The 16,326-nt window shown below is 49.7% G+C and overlaps 1 protein-coding gene across 1 annotated transcript; it reads right to left on the bottom strand.

The window, feature by feature from the left end:
- Nucleotides 1-3,058: 3,058 nt before the first annotated feature.
- On the bottom strand, nucleotides 3,059-16,060 carry UBL7 (ubiquitin like 7). Its single transcript, XM_060618067.2, has 11 exons — nucleotides 15,936-16,060; nucleotides 14,135-14,347; nucleotides 13,203-13,322; nucleotides 10,078-10,160; nucleotides 9,186-9,270; nucleotides 8,601-8,658; nucleotides 7,407-7,540; nucleotides 7,098-7,147; nucleotides 6,689-6,856; nucleotides 5,997-6,119; nucleotides 3,059-3,307 (listed from the first exon to the last, which is right to left on the bottom strand). The coding sequence occupies exons 1-11, from the start codon at nucleotides 16,021-16,023 to the stop codon at nucleotides 3,170-3,172; spliced, it is 1,260 nt and encodes a 419-aa protein (XP_060474050.1). The 5' UTR covers nucleotides 16,024-16,060; the 3' UTR covers nucleotides 3,059-3,169.
- Between the last annotated feature and the right edge of the window lie 266 nt (nucleotides 16,061-16,326).

Below are 16,326 nucleotides of genomic sequence, written 5' to 3'. Positions count from 1 at the left end.
CTGGCCCTGCATTCCAAAGCCAACCCCCGATCTCTTATTCTGGCCGCACCACCATCTACCCGCTCACGCCCCACCACCTTCTCCGTCTCCCTCGTCCCCACATCTAGTCTGTCTTTCACATCTCACATCCCTCCCCTCCACCCAGCCCCCCTGCTGCGGCTCTAGTCCCCACGTGCGTGCGTCCCATCTGCAGGCAGCAAGCCGCCGAGCCGCCGAGCTGGTCTCCCACTGCCAATCTCACTTCCCACAAATCCAGCCTCCACACAGCTGTCAGGTTACCTCACACGAATTTGGTCCCCGCCCCCAACCCCCCCCTCACCCCCCAACTGGCCTGCCTAAAGCCATCCAAAGGGTGCTCTCTGCCTTTAGGATAAAGCCCAAGCTCCTCTACCTGGTCAGCCCCTGCACCGCCTCCCACCCCTCTGCACCCACCAGCCAGGAGCAGCAGTGGGAAGTGCACCAGCTTTGGTGCAAGACAGACCTGAGTTCCTGAGGCCAACTTGTCCAATGCCTAACTGCGATTGTGGACGGATGACCTCACCTCTCAAGTCCCTGTGTCCTCACCCGAAAACCGGGGCTAATTAAGTAACGCTCACCTTTCCCAAGAGGCCATGTGAATGCTAAGTCCTCAAATGGCTCTCCACCCGCCCCTCTTCCACACGGCCAGACCGCCAGGTGAGCCCACGGTCAGTGCTTAGTGGATCACAGCTTCCTCACTGGCCTCCCTGCCTCAAGCCTAACCCACTCTCCACCTGTTCACACACAGCAGCCAGTGACCTATCTACAATGCAAACCTCACTCTCCCTGGACTCAAAATCTCCTGTGACTCCCAGTGTTCTTAAGGGAAGTCCAAACTCTTTATACATGGCTTAAAAGGATCCAGCCTCTGCCTACCTCAAAAATCCACCCTGCCACACAGGGCTACAGGAGCTGTATTCTCCCTGCTTCTGGCCCTCTCAGCACGTACACTTTCCTGCCCAACTCCTCCTCCCCCTCAGCTCTCAAGTCAGACACCACTCTCTCCAAGAAGCTCTCCCTCACTCACACACCCCCACCCTAACCCTTTCTATGGGGACCCTTTCTCCCCTTTCTATGGGGACCTGCCTCGTCTGCCTGTCATCAGCCTTTAGTGTAAACATGTTTTTCTGTCTTCCCAATGACGTGGCTCTGTGACAGCAAGGACCCCATCAGGTTTACCTGGCTCAGAGCAGAGGCTGAACGAATGTTTTTTGGAAGAGTAAAGGGAACAATGGTGAGGAAGGAGTCCTTGCCCCGTGGAAAGCCCCAGGCTCTGTGTGGGCGCTTATCAGACTCAACATATATTATTTAAAACATGGCCACAGGAAGTAAAGCCAACTTGCCAAGACCTCGGAGGAAAGAGCTGACAAAGAAGGGAAGGGGAAATCGTGGAAACGGTTCAATTCTTGGAAACAGTGCAACTGGTATTTGGGGGGTCAGTTCCAGGGACAGGGCAGGGTTACTCAAATGTCCCCCAGCATGATGGTGTGGGAGAGTTGAGCCCCAGTGCTTGTGATGGCAGTCCCCAGGGGCAGGGTATGAGTGGCCACAGAATGGAACCTAGCTCTAGGCAGGCAGTGTCATGGGGAGAAGGGCTGTGTCAGCAAGTGGTCCCATGTGGCTGGAAATGACCTCTGTTTCTACCACAAACAAGCCAGAGACGTTGGGTGAAAAGACAGAGAGCTTCCTTCTTGGTCTTTGTTCCCACCCACAAGGAGGCAGCTGGGCTCCAGGTAGACCACTGAGGCCCAAAAGAGGCCCAGCACCAAGAAGCCTGGTAAGTTCCAAGCCTTTGCAGCAAATGCAAACACCTCTCAACATTAATTCTAGGATGGAGAGGGAAATGTGGCGAGACTTCACAGTTTCTGGAGGAGGGACAGAACACTATGCTACTCAGGCCATATCTAGAACAGGGGGTCCTCCTGAGCGCCTCCTCTTAAAAGCATCACTGATAAGGAAGTCATTCATGGAGAACAGGATGTGCGAAGCACCAAAACCAGCACAGGCCAAAGGGGCAAGTGAATTGTCACCCCTCTCCCTAACTAAAGCCACGCTAACAGAGCAGAGAGGGCAGCAGGCTTGTCTGTGTGCTCCCTCGGGGCAGAGATGGGACCAAAGGACAGAAGAGACAGTCCTTATCAGTGGTAGACCTCTTGTCCCAGGAAGTGACAAGCAGAGGCTGAATGACCAGGACGGTGGATGCTGTGGGCAGGACGTCTGCCTAAGGCACAGGGCAGGTGCAGACCTGAGCTCCTTTCCACTGAAACACCATCTGAGGGGAAGGATCTTTTCCTGACAAAGTATTCAAAGCACACGAAACCCACTCGCTCAACTTGGACGTGTCTGCGATGCAGTAGGAAACACTGTGCCAAGGGGAACGAGAGCTCGGGCAGATGGAGCGGCAGCTTGGGGGTTGGTGCCCTCTCTTCAAGATGAAAGCTGAGCCCTGTTAGTGTTGGTGTTGTTGTTTAGTATTGTTATTTAACTGCTCTTGTATTTACGCCTTGAGGACAGAGAAGAGGGCCCTGCCTCCTGGCACAGCTCTGAGGCCCAGAGTCTGGCGTGGTTACAGAATAGGCATCAAAGACTCCCTGGCGAGAGGAGGCCAGGGGAGGAATACGGAATCTTGTGGGAGCCTGTGGGAAGGCGAGCTGCCCTACCCGCTCACAGTAAAAGGACACCTGGCCACTCCTCAGACTGGGATCATCTCAGAAGAGCAGGCCTCTTCTGGCCACAGCCGCCACACAGCAGCCACCCTGGACCTGGGTGGCGGCTCTGCCCCAGCCTTGGGCATGTCCTGAGGCTGCCACACCCCAACGTACCAAAGGTCCTGGGGCTATCACTGGAAACTTCTCCAAAAAAGAGAATGTGGGCATCACACAGCATCCCGTGATGTGGGTCTAAAATTCTCCACCCAGGGCTCAGAAGCAGGGGCAGGCCACAATCCCTGATCCCACGGCGCCAAGACCCACACACCACGCTTGCCCCATTGCCTCCACCAGCTCAGATCAGCCAGAACGGCCAAGCAATGGACAAGGCGGAAGGTCGACCATCAGATGTATTGGGGAGAGGAGAGATGGGGCACCTTCAGGAGTGCCTCCCACGGGCAGCCGCCTTGGCAGTTTGCTGGGGGGTCAGGAGGAGCAGGAGTTCACGGGGCTCCTCCGGCAAAGATGAGCTCCAGGGCCGCTTGGATGTCGCCGCCAGTGGCCTGCAGGGCCCGCAGGCTCAGCTCATCGTCCTGGATGCCCATGTCGCGCAGCTGCTGCAGCTGGGGCTGCCACTGGCTCTGCAGAAAGACAGGACAAGCGGAAGCCGTTAGCTGGGATCCTCAGTAGACTTGCCGGGGTCTGCTCTTTCAGGGGGAGGGACGAAGGTCGGTTCCTAAGGCAAAGTCGCTGATGTGAAGTTCCGCAGAACGCAGGGCTTCTAGGAAGACTACCAGAGGGCCTTGAGAGTTTAGAGAACAAACGAGAAGTTTTCCCAATTAAAAAAGGAAAAATTTAACATAAGGATCAAAAAAGAAGGCACAGATTACTCACTATCTAAATTTTAAAAAATTAAATTACTTTCTTTCTCCTGCTCTATGTATAGACAGACAGACACATACACACAGATGGGGGGAGGGGGTACATTTTTAAATTAGTTTTGTTTTTGAGTGTGATGCATAGTGAAAAGTTTCCCTCTATCCACTCCCATACCCACCCCAGAGAACCTATTTTACTTATCTTTGAGAAAATACAAATATATATTCCCGTAGCTACTCTTTTCTTAGACCCTGTTCTACCCTCAGCACCTGCCTTTTTTCCAACATAATTAACGTAGCCTGATGATCTCTCTTTGCCACTAGAGAGCTTTTTAATAACTGTACAATATTCCAACTCATACATGTCTTGAAATGTACCATAACTGAGCTGTTTCCAACCCTTTGCCACTACAAACGATGCCACGGTGACGGCCTCTGTACAAATGTCGTTTTCTACATGCACACACATAACTCCAGGAGAAATTCCAAGAAATGGGGCTGGAAGGAATCATGGCGTTAATCAGCACTTCCTTTCCATGAAGAGCCTGTTCCTGTCCTTTGCCCATTTTTCTATGGAGTTGTTGGTCCTAAATTACTAGAATTCTACACACCAGTGAAGTTTTGCCTGGTATGTGTTACAGACTTTTTCCCTGTTTGTTGTTGGCCTTTGGTCTTTGCTTCTGGTTTGGTGTGGTTTCCTATGCAGAAATCTTCACTTTTACAAACTCAAAATGTATTACTCTTTATGTAACGGCTCCTGGATTTGACTCTCAGCTACAAAAGGCCCTCTCCACTATAAGGGTTTAAAGAAATTAACCCACATTTCCTTTCTTTCTTTTTTTTTTAAAATCTTTTTTTTTTAAGTTTTTTTAATGTTTATTTTTGACAGAGAGAGAGAGAGAGAGAGAGAGAGACAGAGCATGAGCAGGGGAGGGGCAGAGAGAGAGGGAGACACAGAATCCGAAGCAGGCTCCAGGCTTTGAGCTGTCAGCACAGAGCCCAACGCGGGGCTTGAACTCACGAGCTGTGAGATCATGACCTAGGCCGAAGACGGATGCTCAACCGACTGAACCACCCAGGTGCCCCCCACATTTTCTTTTAGTACTTTCAAAGCTTTATCAATATCTCTACTTCATGAAGGAGGAAGTGCACAACTTAAGGAAGACAATGTGCTCACTCGTGGGAAGAAGGCAGTGGGGATGAAATGCAAATTCAGAGAGGCGGGCAGGCAGTGAGGTGTAGAGGGTCTTTCAAAAACCACACAAACCAACTTGGTTGGTCAGGTGGAGCCAGTGAAAGTTCTTGAGCTGGAGAGCAGAGTGAACAGGCATCTAGCTGGGGAAGATGAAGGAATGGAAAAGACAAGCTGTCCACGGACCCTGCTCCTATTCCCCTCACTGTCCACTGGGACCACACAGGTTTAGAGGAAACCACGGGAGCTTGAACCCTGTCTTTCCCACTTGATGGCTATATGACCCTGGACCAATTCCAGAAATGACATTCACCACCAGGCTCAGGAAACAGAGTGGAAACACAGTGAAGGAAACAAAGGAAACAAAGTGTTTGGAAACAGAGTGAAGGAAACAAAGCAAAGGAAACAGAGTGAAGCAGACAGCTCATGCGCAGAGATATGCAATAAAACGTTGGCTCCTATGGTCTTCCACTTAGTTGCTCGAGTGACCTTTCCATGAAGCAGAGCAGCCATGGTGTCATTCCCTGCTGAAACCTTCCTTGGCTCCCTGGTGACTACAGGATCAAGTCTGGTCTCCTTCCTCAAACACTCAGGGCTGTCACACTCAGGGTCCTGCTCCCCTGTTCTCTGGCTCCGTCTGAGGATCTTCTCCATGAGGACACTGCCTTCTGGCCTTGCAGGCTCCGGGATGTCACATGTACCTCCACACATTTGCTCCAACAGGTGGCTGCCTCTACCTGGACACCATCCTCCCAAATACCCCTTTCCTGTCTGGCTAACCTCTAACCAATTCTTTGATAATCAGTTCAAACGCCCCTTCCTCAGAAAAGTTCTGCCTGACCCAGGCCCTCACTTGAAGCCTGGGCCGGGCTTCTTGCTCTACTGCTCCCGTTTCAATCTCCTGGTACCCCTCCATGGCAGAGATAATGATGGCTCACCTCTGCCCCAGGAGCTGGACCCAGATCTGGTATTTCAGTACTCAATACTCAGTCAATGCTCACGGAATGAATGAATGAATGACTCTTTGACTAAAACGGCCATTAAGTGTCCCAGCCACACAGTCAGTGGAGTCAGGCCAGGGCCACAGGGTGCAGGAGTGGAAGCCACAGGGAAAACTGCCCTTGCTGGGAGCATCCTCTCCTGTCACACTGCCAGGACCAGCTGTTCCTAGAGCGAAGAAGGCCCTCCAGAGAGTAGAAAGAAGCTCCGTATTCAAAGTAACCAGGCAGGCGCATGGATACTGGAGTGGGGAAAACTGACCTGAAGGCTGGGCTGCCCAGAGGCCTGCAGAGCATGCTGTAGGGCTTGGCTGAAGAGATCGTTGGTGATGGGTGTCCCTGACTGGACACCAGAGGACATTGGTGAGGTCCCTGAGGAATGGCCCTAGAGACAAATCAGTGGTTAGTGCCACCCTCAGAGCCACCTCAATCTTCCAGTACATAGACGAGACTGTCACGGCACCCCATCGTGGGTGCCTGGGGTACCCAACTACTGCCTCCCAATAGACACCTACGTGGGACAACCACACAGGGGTGCCTAAAAGCTCGCAGAGGCCAGAAAAGATTCCATCCTCTTCTGCCCAGGGAAATGGAACTGAGCCTCTGACCTAGCCTAGGACCACAGCATTGGGAGAGATGGCCTTGGCAGCTAGAGTGACCATTACCAGGAACGCTTAAGCCGGTGATGGCTGAGACCTGTCAAGGATGAGGAAGGGCACACTATGCGAGGGGAGGTTCTGAACGACGAGGGGAGGAATTCTGGACTATACTGCACCCCGGATGCTAAGCCCTAAAGGCAAGTCAGGGAGAGGGTGACCAGGCTGCAGTGAGAACCCCACCAGGGTTCCAGGAAGACTTCAGCTCAAACCAGATCTAGCACCAGGGTCAGCAAAGGTAAACTCACTGTACTGCTGGGGAGCTTCTCCCCTGGGGGCCCGGCCCCCATCTTCATACCTGGGTGCCAGGAGTCGGCGTGTGAGAGCTGCTCTCCGGAGTGCTGGCCAGGGCCAGGGCAGTGGCCAGCTCGCTCTGGGTAATGGGCCGGGGGCCAGCAGCTCCACTGTACCCCAGGGAGGCTGGGCGGGAGCTGGGTGTGCTGCTAGAAGGCGTGGACCTGGAGGTCTGGAGAAGGGAGGTGCCCAGGATCAGGGAAGTGGCACTGAGACATTCCCAAATGAACCCCGCCCCCGCGGCAGGAACAGAAGGAGCCTCCCCAAGCTGCCAGGTTCAGAAAGGAATAGTATGACATAGATTGGCCACCATAGGGGTTAAGACCACCCCCTGGCTTGGGTGTGCCAAGTCCCAGGGAGAGGCGCATCCCTGGCACCATCTCCTCTAAATGGCAAGCAGCCAGGCCACTTACTGGGTGAAAGTCGTCCTCATCGTCAGAGAGCCCTTCAAACAGGAAGCCACCTGGAGGAGGGAGAACAGATTTCGGGAGGAAGAACAGAAAGGCACAGGCGTAGCTCCAGAATCTCAGTTCAGATACTCTCCAAATTCACATTTTCATCTCTCCCCTTGGAAAATTACAGGACAGATGCACTCCCTGACTCAAACCGAGAGTTCCCGAGGAACGCCCTCTGCCAGAGCTATACATAGCTGCTGAGTAAAGCAAATCCCTGGGCCACTGCCGGCTCCCGAGGGGGCCTACGTTATGCTTTCTGGGGCCTACCTGGCATGTCCCGGTACGAGCTGGAGGGCATGCTCCTCGAAGAGGAGTCAGCTCCTGGCAGTGGGGTGCTACCCGCCACCGAGTGCAGAACCAGGACGATGGCATTGACCAGGGCTGGGTGAGCAGGCACCAACCTGGGATAGAGGCAGGAAGAAACACAAGGGTGACTAAGAAGGAAAGAGACCCCTCAGCATGCCAGCAGTTCTGGGTGCCCCTCAAAACAGCTGCATTCCCTTGCCTGACTTGAAATTCCTTGGCACCTCCCACCGGTTGGCTCTATTCTCCTGCCCTGCCCTCAGCAGCAATGGCAAGGCCGCCAGTCCTAGGGTCCACTGCCAATGCTTCACCTTCCCCTCTGGCAAGGCATGATAGGACATGCACAGCCAAGGAGGCTCAGGGGTCTCTCTCTAGTCTCATCTCCGTCACTACTTTCCTGGATGACCTCTGTCAGGTGCCTTCTCTTCCCAGGGTGGAGCTGTTTTCTTCACTTGCAAAATAAGGTCTATAACCTGTACTGTCCCTTCTAGTTCTAAAATTTTAGGGATCAGTGCTCCTGCATCTTTCCCCATCTTAAAATATTTTAAAGGCTCAGGGCACCTGGGTGGCTCCGTTGGTTAAGCATCCGACTTCGGCTCAGGTCATGATCTCGTGGATCGTGAGTTCAAGCCCTGCATCAGGCTCTCTACTGTCAGCATGGGGCCCGCTTTGGATCCTCTGCCTCCCTCTCTTTGCCCCTCCCCTGCTTGTGCATGTGTGTGTTCGCTCTCTCACTCTCTCAAAAAAAAAAGTATATATATATATATATGTGTGTGTGTATATATATATATACACACACACATATATATATATATACTTTTATATATATATATATATATTTACATTTATATATATTTTTACATATATATATATATTTTAAAAGCTCTCCAATGTCTACCGAATGAGCACTGAACTGAGCCCGGCTGCAAAGCCACCTCCCTCAGAACCCTGCTTCAACTCCGCATCTCCACGTGTCCTGTCCCTGGGCTTCGTCGGTCTACTGGGAGCCCCTGCTCTTTCTCACCTGCTGACATACTTAACAGGTAGACTTTGGGAGAGATGGGGTTGGGCTCTAAGAGCAGAATCTGGGGTGACGATTAGGTTTCTGACCCAACCATGAGGAGACACAGTACCCTTTAATAAGATGGGTAGACTTACGTATCAAGCATGCTGGGATCAGCGAAGACAGAGAAGAGGTCCTTGTCCTGGAGAACGCCTGAAGGAGAACAGGGCTCACCTCAGAGACTGTTCCTAGTCTAGGAGGGTATGAAGAGGCTTTAGGCCTCAGAGCAACCAGCTCAACAGGGACACAGGACCACAGAGCAGCTCTCATGAGAAGGGGAGGAAACAAAACACCGAGAAGCACAACCCAAGTGTTCTCCACCGTGTTCCCCACTCACCACCTCCCTCTGCACTTAGGTCACATGCTGCATACCGACACATCAGCCTCTCTTCCCCATATATCTGGGTTCCTCCCTTGGCCACCAAAGTGTGTAGGAAGTCTTCCCTCCTGGGGGCGAAATGCTGCCCCCATCTGGTAGGTTTACCATCTCATTTATGATGTTAGCTAGGCCAGGATTTCTCAGCAGCACTGACCGCTCTTGGAGGGCTGGGTGTATGTAACACATCTTGGTTACCCCTCACCCCAACAAGACCAGTGGTTCTTCACAAGATGGTAATTGCCTCTCCCTGTTTCTCCTTCTCCAACAACTCCTGTTTCCTCAAGCTCAGTCCTGCACTTACCGAGGGCAATGGGGTCACTGCTGAGACCTGGGGTGGCCACAATGATCTGATCCAGAGATTCCTTATTGCTGAGCATCTTAAAGACCTGCCAGAGAAATGGGGGTGGGGGCAGGGGCGCTGAGCACTCAACCAGCTCAATCCACTCAGCAAACACCTGCACGCTGCTGAAGTGCTTCCTCCCTCTGTGTGCTTGCATGCACACCACCACAGTGGAACAATAGCCCCAGGAAACACATGAACTTTTTTCTCTAAGATTGTAGCTTACTGGAGGGGAAACAAACAATTTTTAAAGAAAGCAAGACCACGGTAAACCTTCAATCTCTAGTCCTGTCCCTCATCTGTAGCTCTAATGCTTCTAAAATAAAAGCTCTCTTTGTAAGCCCAATGGCAAACGTTCTTCTAGGTCCCAAAAGCCCTTTTCAATCTCTGTAAAATTATCATTTCATATGCATATATGTCGGGAAGTTTGCAGCTCTATTAATTCTGCTTATCAACTCTCCTACAGAAAGACATCAGCACATTTGCCCAGTGAGGAAATCCAAGTAAGGAGCAGTGGGCAGGCAGTTCAGCAAAAGTCAAAGAATGACGCCCGGCAGAAACAGCATGTGGATCCATTGGCTGTAACTATATTCATTCCATGAGGCCAATCCAATATCAGGAGAGGTAGTATCATTCTCACGAGAGGAAATCAACAAGACCTAGCTGAGAGAGCCTGTTTGGGGGGTGATAGGGCTCTACTGAGACCCACAGACACGACAAAAACTCCCCAAGGAACTCTTAGTAGCCATGGTAACAGGCTTCCAGCTCCCACTCGACACCACTCACCAGCGTTCACACCCTCTCCTGCCATCCTGGCAAGAGTCTGGGGCAAGGGGCCTCGGCACACACTCACCGCCTCCCTGTAGGAGGAGCTGCTGTGCAGGGCAGTGTGCAGCACCCGGAACTCCCTCAGGGCAGCCACTCTGTCCACAGGCTCTGGGGACAAGACACTCAGTTACCTACAACCCGGCCCTGTCCCTGCGGCAGATGCAGAGCATCATCCAGCGTGTTCCCTCAGCACCCCACAAAGAACATGAGTGCCCATTCAGAAAAACCCACTGATGCCACCACAGATGGGAGAACCACACCCTCTTTGGAGCAGCTCCAGTACACAAGGCAAACAAATTCAAGTTCAGGTGGCAGTGGTGGATCTCAGCACCTGAAAGAGACCGTTCTGATCAATATCCCACTGCGGGAGTTCTAGACTTGTTACATTTGAAAAGGAGGAATGTATAGCCAACTCTGTAGACTTTTAGACAGCGATTTAAAATAAGAACCAAAAGCCATCTGAACAATATGGAGCAATGCTGACACAATATGTTAAGAGAAAGAAATAGAACACGGAGTTGTACATATGTTCTCTAGTAAAACTCCGTAAAATGTGTCAGTGTGCACGTGGTCCAAGGCTGGAAGGGGACAAAGGGGAGAAGAGAACTTAGGGAGGGTGGAAGGATCAAGGCTAATTGTTTTCTCTGTCATATTTTCTTTTAGGCTTCTATATTATTTTTAATCTTAAAATATACATATATATAAGAACCAAGAAAAAACACTGTACCCCTTAACCTTGTTATCACCTATGCCCAACAGCAAGCGTTTCACTGGGACTCAAAGCTCCTTCCTGATCTTTGGACACTATGATTTGTATATATGGGAAAGTTTAGCCGTTGGCTTAGTTTTAATTCATAAAGCAGATGTTTTCTAGGAGAAGGTATTCTAAGCTTCAGTGAGACTGTGTGCAAAATCATGGGAGAATAAAAGAATGAGGTGCTTTGATGGAATCCCAAGTCATTTTTTTTTTGTGGCCAGGGCTCACGGTACACGTCCCTGCTCAAACAGCAGGCTAAGTAAGATCCTGAAGAGATCCGTAACCTGCCACAGAGAACCATCAAAGGGATCCAGGTGGGAAGGGAGGGACTGACAGGTTCTCCTCCTACAGGCGCTAATCTAGTGGGAGACCCAGAAATGTGCTTCCTTTTATAAGAGCACTCAAAAATAAAATATCCAAAATGCCACCGCGAAACCGTTTCTTTTCAGATCTAAGTTTATTTTCACCCCGCAATAAAACATGCACGTGTTTCAAAGATAAAACTCCAGGCCAAAGGGAGGAGGAAAAGGACTCTTAATATCTGAATCCAGTCATCAGCTAAGAGCTGTGGTTGTCTCTGTAACATCTCTGAGCTAATCTCTACCTCACTCTTTGGAAGTGGGAAGCAGCCAGCCCAGTGGAAAGAATGTGGGCTCTAGAGCCAGGAAAACCTGATTCACATCCCAGATCTTGCATTAATTTTCTAAGTAGGTGACCTTGAATAAATACCTTTTCTAACTTTCCTTTTCTTCATCTATCAAATGCTAATGCTGTTACCTGGCCTGCAGGTCTAATGATTAAATGGGATATCAAAGACAAACAATCTGGCTTGAAGAAGCAACAAATGTTACTTTCCTTCTGTCAGTGCCCTCCAGCCAAAGACGAGAGGGGCACACCTGCAGTGGACCAAGTTGGGCTCACTGCTCTGTACAAAGGGAAGGATGCACACCACGAGAATTGGCGGTATCGCAATACGATGATGTTACAGAAGATTTATAGGATTTGGGATTCAGCTGCGGGATGGGGGGGGGGGCGGTTTCAAGAAGTAGGGTTTTGTTCTGGATTGAACGCTGTCAGGAAGTGGGGGTGATTTTATGATTGGATAGCTAATAATTCTTAGCTAGAAGGAAAGAAAACTAGAGCGAGGCCAACGCTGTAACTGGTAAAGAAGCAACAGCCACTCATAATAGCCAGGATGGAGGGATATTTGGTCACTTCTGTGATGTGAACAACGCTCAGAGCTTTGTCTCTGTTCAGAAATGAGAGGGATCTTATTTTTGTCTTGATCCATTATAGTCTCAGAGTGAGTGGCCTTACAGGTGTTGGCGATCTGTTGAAATTGCTCATGTTTCAAGGCCTAGCCAAGGGCCAGGCCAACTCTTGAATGTCAGAGACTGCCTTTCTCTTTCTCACCTCCCGTCAGTGGACAAGAGATCTTTTGTCCTTGATGTTTAGAATTGAAAAGAGGGGATATTTCAGACTGATAACCAATCACAGCAGTCATGAACATTTCAAAAATATGTCAGATGGGCAGTTTAACAAACCTCTTTTACATAGCTTAGCTTTATCCCTGGGGACACTTTTAAAACACAGATGCAAAACTGAAATTATGAATGCCAAGCAGCACCGTTTATTAATAAATCAAAAGGGCATTCGAGGTTTTGTGAGTGTTCTCCAAGAGCTACTTTAGTACTGTTCAAATATTTTCAAGCTTCAGGAAAATAAACTACCAGTACAGCAGAAGTGAGCTATCCAGGGCCACTTGTGGGAAGATTTGCTACAGCATTAGGAGAGCACAGGGAGTTTCAGCTTTTTTCTAGTAAGAACAACAACAAAGAGATCCAAAGTTCACTGAGAAATAAACTGTTAATCTAAACAAGTTTAAAGAGACACACGCTCCCTACCCCACTAGAATACAATGGGTAATGAACTTAAAGTGTAGAGAAACAAGTCCCCTTCTGTTAGTGGTGTTGGCAGCAAGTAGATTAAAACTGTACTCTACTGGGGCGCCTGGGCGGCTCAGTCAGTTAAGCGTCTGACTTCGGCTCAGGTCATGATCTCCCAGTCCGTGGGTTTGAGCCCCGCGTCGGGCTCTGTGCTGACAGCTCCGAGTCTGGACCCTGCTTTGGATTCTGTCTCCCTCTCTCTCTGCCCCTCCCCTGCTCGTGCTCTGTCTCTCTCTCTCTCTCAAAAATAAAGAAACATTAAAAAAAAAAAAATCAAAACTGCACTCTATTACCAATGGGACTAATCCACTAGGTAATAATAGATATCCTCCATCACTATCTCGGTAACTCACTTCTTTGTTCCACCCAGGCCAGGCCTCAAGAGCACACAGACCCTTTCGGTGTAGACATTACAGAAACTCTGCTTGTCTAAGGGCCCTTACTCACCTGGTTTCTGATCAGGCTCGGGCCAGGACTTGCGCAGAACATGGACTGTGGACCCAGGTTGGATGCCGTAGAAGTCAAGGGTCTGGTCATCTTTAAGCTTCCGGCCACAGTAGATCAGATCTAAAAAGAGAACTGTCCATTTATATTTTATTCTTCAAAACAGTGTAGATAGTTTCTGCCCCTAAGAAACTTATCTTGATCGGATAGCTGGAGAAGGATACGTGCTTTAAAAAGTACTCTTTATTAATAAATACATTTTAGTAACAAATTATTAGCAAGTACAAACTCATAAAATACAGAATCTATGCGCAGGTAGGCTCTAGAGCTTAACATCATGCTGACTGATATTTAAATGAATGGGAAAATGCAACAACAAAAAAGGATGAACCCAGTGTTTTTATGAGTAAGAACATACTTTTTGCCAGTTGGACACCTCAGCTATTATAAATTACGTTTATGATATAATTTAGCATTACATTTAAATTCCCTCTTCCTCCACCTAGAATACCCTTACCATCTTCCTTTCCTTTATTTACTGCCTTCCCTCTAACCAACCAACCAAGCAAAAACACAAATCCTTCTAATTATCCTTTAAAACCCATCTCAAATGCCATATACTGGGGCCCTCCCCCAACAAGCTGCTCCTTCCCTAGCACACCCCAAATTCTTGCTCTTTCAGGGAAGGAATTTAACAATGTCATGGTTAAGGAGCTCTGTGATAAAGGAACTCAGTATAATGCGCAACTGAAATGGCAACCAATAGTTTTATTTCATGGTTTGTGTTTCTATTCACCCAACTACCATTAACTTCCCCAGACCATTAACATTAATGAGGCAACAAATCCCAAACTCTTAATTTACCCTTGTAATTCCCGAAGTATCCTCCCCAGAAAGAGAGCAGAGCAGCAGCCCAACCCGTTTCAGAGACTCACCAATCAGCTCAGGGTCTGGAACAGACTCCTGGAGTTTTCCAGCAATGAGTTGCTTCAGAAATGAAATACTATAGCCCCCCAGTGAGTATTCACCCAGCTCTGACTCCGGCAACTGAAGAACAGACTTTGGGGCAAGTGGCTGGTCGGCCAGCTTCACCGCCAGATGCCAATCTGAGAGAGACATCCTCTCTCTTTCGCGCTCTCTCTTTCTCCCTGTAAAGGAACAGAGCCTTAGTGGTTAAAGGACAGACTGCCACCCTACACCACCCCCACCCCACCAAGGGGCTGAATGAAAGATAATTCATTGTGACACTGTTGGAAAAACACAGGGTGCAACATCAGGAAGCCAGAACTAGAATCTGGGGTCCTTTCTATACCCATCCTATAATAAACAGCAAAAAAACTTCAGCTCGCTAGGCCTTGGTTTCTTTATCTTTAAAGTGGACATAAAAATGGAATGTCGTGAGGTTCAAATGAGATCATCCAACCCCCTCCCTTACGTACACTCCTTATTTCCAATTTTCTTCATCAACTCTTGCTTGAACTGCAATAGCTTTATAACAAGCCCCTGCCTCTTGCCTCTCTTCCTATCAAATATCCATGCTGCCACCCAACTCATCACTATTTTTTTTCAATTCAGTATAGCTAACAAACAGTGTTATATTATTTTCAGGTGTACAGTCTAGTGATTCAATAATTGTGTACATTACTCGGTGCTCATCATGCCAAATGTACTCAATCTCCATCACTATTTCACCCATCCCCCCCCCCCCCCCACCTCTGTTCTGGTAACCATCTGTTTGTTCTCCATAGTTAATCATCACTTTAAAACACAGATCTTATCAAAACATTCCTCTGCTTAGGACTCCTCCAACGACTCCAAACCACTTCTGTGAATAAGTCTATAACTCCACAGCCTGGCTTATGACAACATTTGTTTTGTTTTATGTTTTGTTTTGTTTTATGACAACATTCTTTCTGTTCCCTCTGCCAGCCTTCCTCCCCAACAGAGCCCTGCCCTGCCCTAACCTCCCCCCAGCACTTAAGTCCACCCCCAGGAAGCCTCCAGTCTTAACAAACGGCTCCCACTTTATATCTCTGTTCATCTGCTAACTCTGCATGTATAATTCCTCCTCCTCCCTCTGGCCTCTTAGCAAACTACCAAGATCAACTCAAATACAACCTTCTCTGTCCCCTCCTTCCTCTGTTGTTCCCACATACCCTCAGGGCAAAGGGTTACAAATATCTATATACTTGTCAAACCCCAGTCCCCAACGCCTTCCTGAAGGCCCCTGATAGCAAAGACTAGAATTTTTGCCTTTATTGTCCCAACGCTTGGCAGATGTGGGTCCCCAGAAAATGAATCAGAAACTCTGAGGGTGGAAGAATCCTCCAAGGCAAGCCCTCGTTAAAATCATTATTGCTTCCAAAGAGGACTCTAGTAGGGAAGCTAAAAAAAAAAAAAAAAAAGGCCGTGTGGCTTTGAAGCTGCACAGCAGACCCCAAGGCATCCTCAAGGTACCGATCTCCAGGTTTATGAGAAGGAAGGAAATAAATAGGTCTTTTTATATACCATATCATTTTATCCTCACAACTGTTCCTTGAGGCAGGCATTACCAACTAAACATTGAAGACAAGGGAACCGTGACTCAGAAAGGTGAAGTCACTGGCCCAAGGTTACAGACAGCTAATGGTGGGGCAGGAGCACGATCTCTTAGGTGACGACCCCACCACTCCCACGGAACCAGCTAACTAATGGACACATGTCGAGCCCGCGCGACCCGGGGCCCAGAGCCCTCACCCGTCCCGCGGAAGGAACCCGGCCGCAGAGCCGCCGGTGTAAACACACTCCGGTCCTCTCGCCGGAAACCGGAAACCCTGCGCTGCATTCTGGGAATTGCAGTTTCTGCTTGCGGCCCCGTCCCTTCTAAATCCCCTGTCTGCTGGTGGCGCTAATTGCAAAGCTTCCGGTTCTGGGGTGGGCGTGGCTTCCGAGCCCCTTGAAATTTCCCGCGCGGGGCACAGCTGCGGCTTTCGCGGGTGAAAGGCCTGGTTCCTGTCTGCGTTCCAGGGCGCGAGTTGCGGGAGGTGGGCCTGGCGCCGTCCCCGGGAGCATGCAGAGTCCTCCGGCAGCGCTGGGTTGTTACTGCGCCGCCAGAGGGAAGGCCCCTCCCGGAGCCCCTCCTGCTCCG

Source organism: Panthera onca, chromosome B3 (genome assembly GCF_046562875.1).
Source record: "Panthera onca isolate mPanOnc1 chromosome B3, mPanOnc1 haplotype 2, whole genome shotgun sequence".
NCBI lineage: Eukaryota > Metazoa > Chordata > Mammalia > Carnivora > Felidae > Panthera > Panthera onca.
The sequence above is the reverse complement of the archived record's forward strand: the minus strand, read 5'-3'. Positions and strand labels throughout refer to the sequence as shown.

Bases quoted from the DNA above. Each gene is read 5' to 3' on its own strand.
- UBL7 (XM_060618067.2), bottom strand. From the start codon at position 16,023: ATGCAGCGCAGGGTTTCCGGTTTCCGGCGAGAGGACCGGAGTGTGTTT. The intron at 7,541-8,600 runs GTAAGTCTACCC...CCTCTATCCCAG, and splicing joins GATCCCAGCATGCTTGATAC to GTTGGTGCCTGCTCACCCAG. The intron at 3,308-5,996 runs GTCAGTTTTCCC...GTCTTTCTGCAG, and splicing joins CTGGGCAGCCCAGCCTTCAG to AGCCAGTGGCAGCCCCAGCT.